This window comes from Puntigrus tetrazona, chromosome 20, assembly GCF_018831695.1.
Source record: "Puntigrus tetrazona isolate hp1 chromosome 20, ASM1883169v1, whole genome shotgun sequence".
NCBI lineage: Eukaryota > Metazoa > Chordata > Actinopteri > Cypriniformes > Cyprinidae > Puntigrus > Puntigrus tetrazona.
In genome coordinates, this window is record NC_056718.1 from 8,405,820 (window position 1) to 8,407,642 (window position 1,823).

The 1,823-nt window shown below is 38.9% G+C and overlaps 1 protein-coding gene across 1 annotated transcript in view; it reads right to left on the bottom strand.

The window, feature by feature from the left end:
• Positions 1-1,823, bottom strand: part of LOC122324856 (flavin-containing monooxygenase 5-like) — a 5,459-nt gene that overhangs the window by 3,021 nt on the left and 615 nt on the right. Inside the window, exons 2-5 of the mRNA XM_043219561.1 lie at positions 1,670-1,819; positions 922-1,064; positions 460-659; positions 6-361 (exon numbers count right to left, since the gene is read on the bottom strand). Coding sequence (XP_043075496.1) covers positions 6-361; positions 460-659; positions 922-1,064; positions 1,670-1,819 — 849 coding nt within the window. The remainder of the gene's footprint in view (positions 1-5; positions 362-459; positions 660-921; positions 1,065-1,669; positions 1,820-1,823) is intronic.

Genomic DNA, 1,823 nt, shown 5'->3' on the forward strand with positions numbered 1-1,823 from the left:
GGTACCTTTAAAAACACGAGTGGCCCAGCGCGCCTGCATCTCAGAGATGGGCATAATGGCTCCCAGGGGCTGGATCAGACCAATCACGGCTAAAGTTGGCCGCTCCAGTTCTGGAGGATATACGTATTTGTACAGGGATGCTTTGTTATTTGAGACAGGAATTACATGTGAAGACAGGAAGGGGAATGAGAAAGTGTAGCCTGTGGCAAACACCACCAGATCAATGTCATCCTCAACAGTGCCATCCTCAAACACCACACTTGATCCACGAAACTCTTGAACATTTGGCTTGACTGAGACGGTACCGGAGAGGATGCGGTTTGGTAAGTCATCATTGACCGTGGGATGTTGGCTGAAAACTCTGTCAGATCAAAAACATAAAAAAACACAAAACATCACTCTTCAACAATATATAATATTTAACTTCCATTATCTTGTTATCTTCAGTTTTCACTGTACCTGTGCACAGGCTGCAGCCCATAGAGCTTGTGGTCGAACCGTTTATTGAGTTGTTTCTCTCTCAGTTTGTTACGAAATCCAGGTAGTAACCATTTAATAAACAGCATTAGCCCTCTGTTATTAAACATCATATCAAAAGGAACACCTTTGTCTCCTACACGATTCAATATCCACGATCCTCTTCGAGTGCTCAGATAAACCTGGAAGATAACAAACAAGTCAAATTCATTTTTTCAGGTAATTTTGTGGCCCTTTAAAAATCCCTGTTCACTGCAGTGCATGTAAAACCACCTTTAAAATGTTTTTGTTATTTGTGTGTGATACTTTTTAAAGGATTTATTTAAAGTAAAAAACATCTGTGTATTTATCAAGCAATGTGATTAGTGTAATATTGATAAAATATGGAATAATATATGGAATAATAATTCATACACTATAATTACTTATGTTGCGGTGTATCACCTGTTTGGCCATTCTGCTCAGCTCCACAGCAATATCTCCTCCAGAGTTTCCAATGCCAATCACAACTACCCTCTTTCCTCGCCATTCTTCAGGGCTTTTGTAATCACGGCTGTGGAAGAATTTCCCCTTAAAAGTGTTTATTCCTAAAGAGAGGATTTTAAAGAGATGCTATAACATGGAAACACACATATTGCATCCCTAAAGCTCTGCTGCCTCTACTGATTCTGCAGCCAATGAGCTTACTTTCTCATCTTTATGCCTAAATAGTTTAGTTCAGTGTTTACTGGCCCAGCAACTATTCCTCCAAAACCCTCCATCTCCCCCAGCTCCACCTGTCTGGATCTGCAGCAGATCTAATACACTACAACCAAATATTTGTCAGCATTGTCAAACATTAATATGCTAAAACTCGTAATGAACTTACAAAACTTGTAATGATTAAAATCCAGTAATATGTAATGTAGCATTTTATATATAACTTTTTATATATAATAACTTTGGTGTCACATTGCATATTAAACATAATATTCTATTAACAGGAGAAGCATGTTTTAAAAATAAGTCAATTACCACCAATACCATAAATAATATTTCTATCGAATATTAAAATGAGAGGGGATTTTCATTTACTGTAACAGCAGAGTTGTAATAAAGCCTAATGACTCTTGTACACCCAAAGTTAACAGAGAGATTTTGGCCTTTATACTTTGCTCATACTATGTTTGCTTAGTCATCACATGTACTGCACCTGGAAAGTCCTGTAGAGGGAGATGAGGGTGACAGTGGTGTCCGGTGCAAACCATCACAGCATCAAACACCTGCTTCTCTCTCCGACCATCTCTGGACTCTGTCTCTACATCCCACTGTCCAGAGTGAGAGAAGTCTGGCCTCGGTGTAACTGA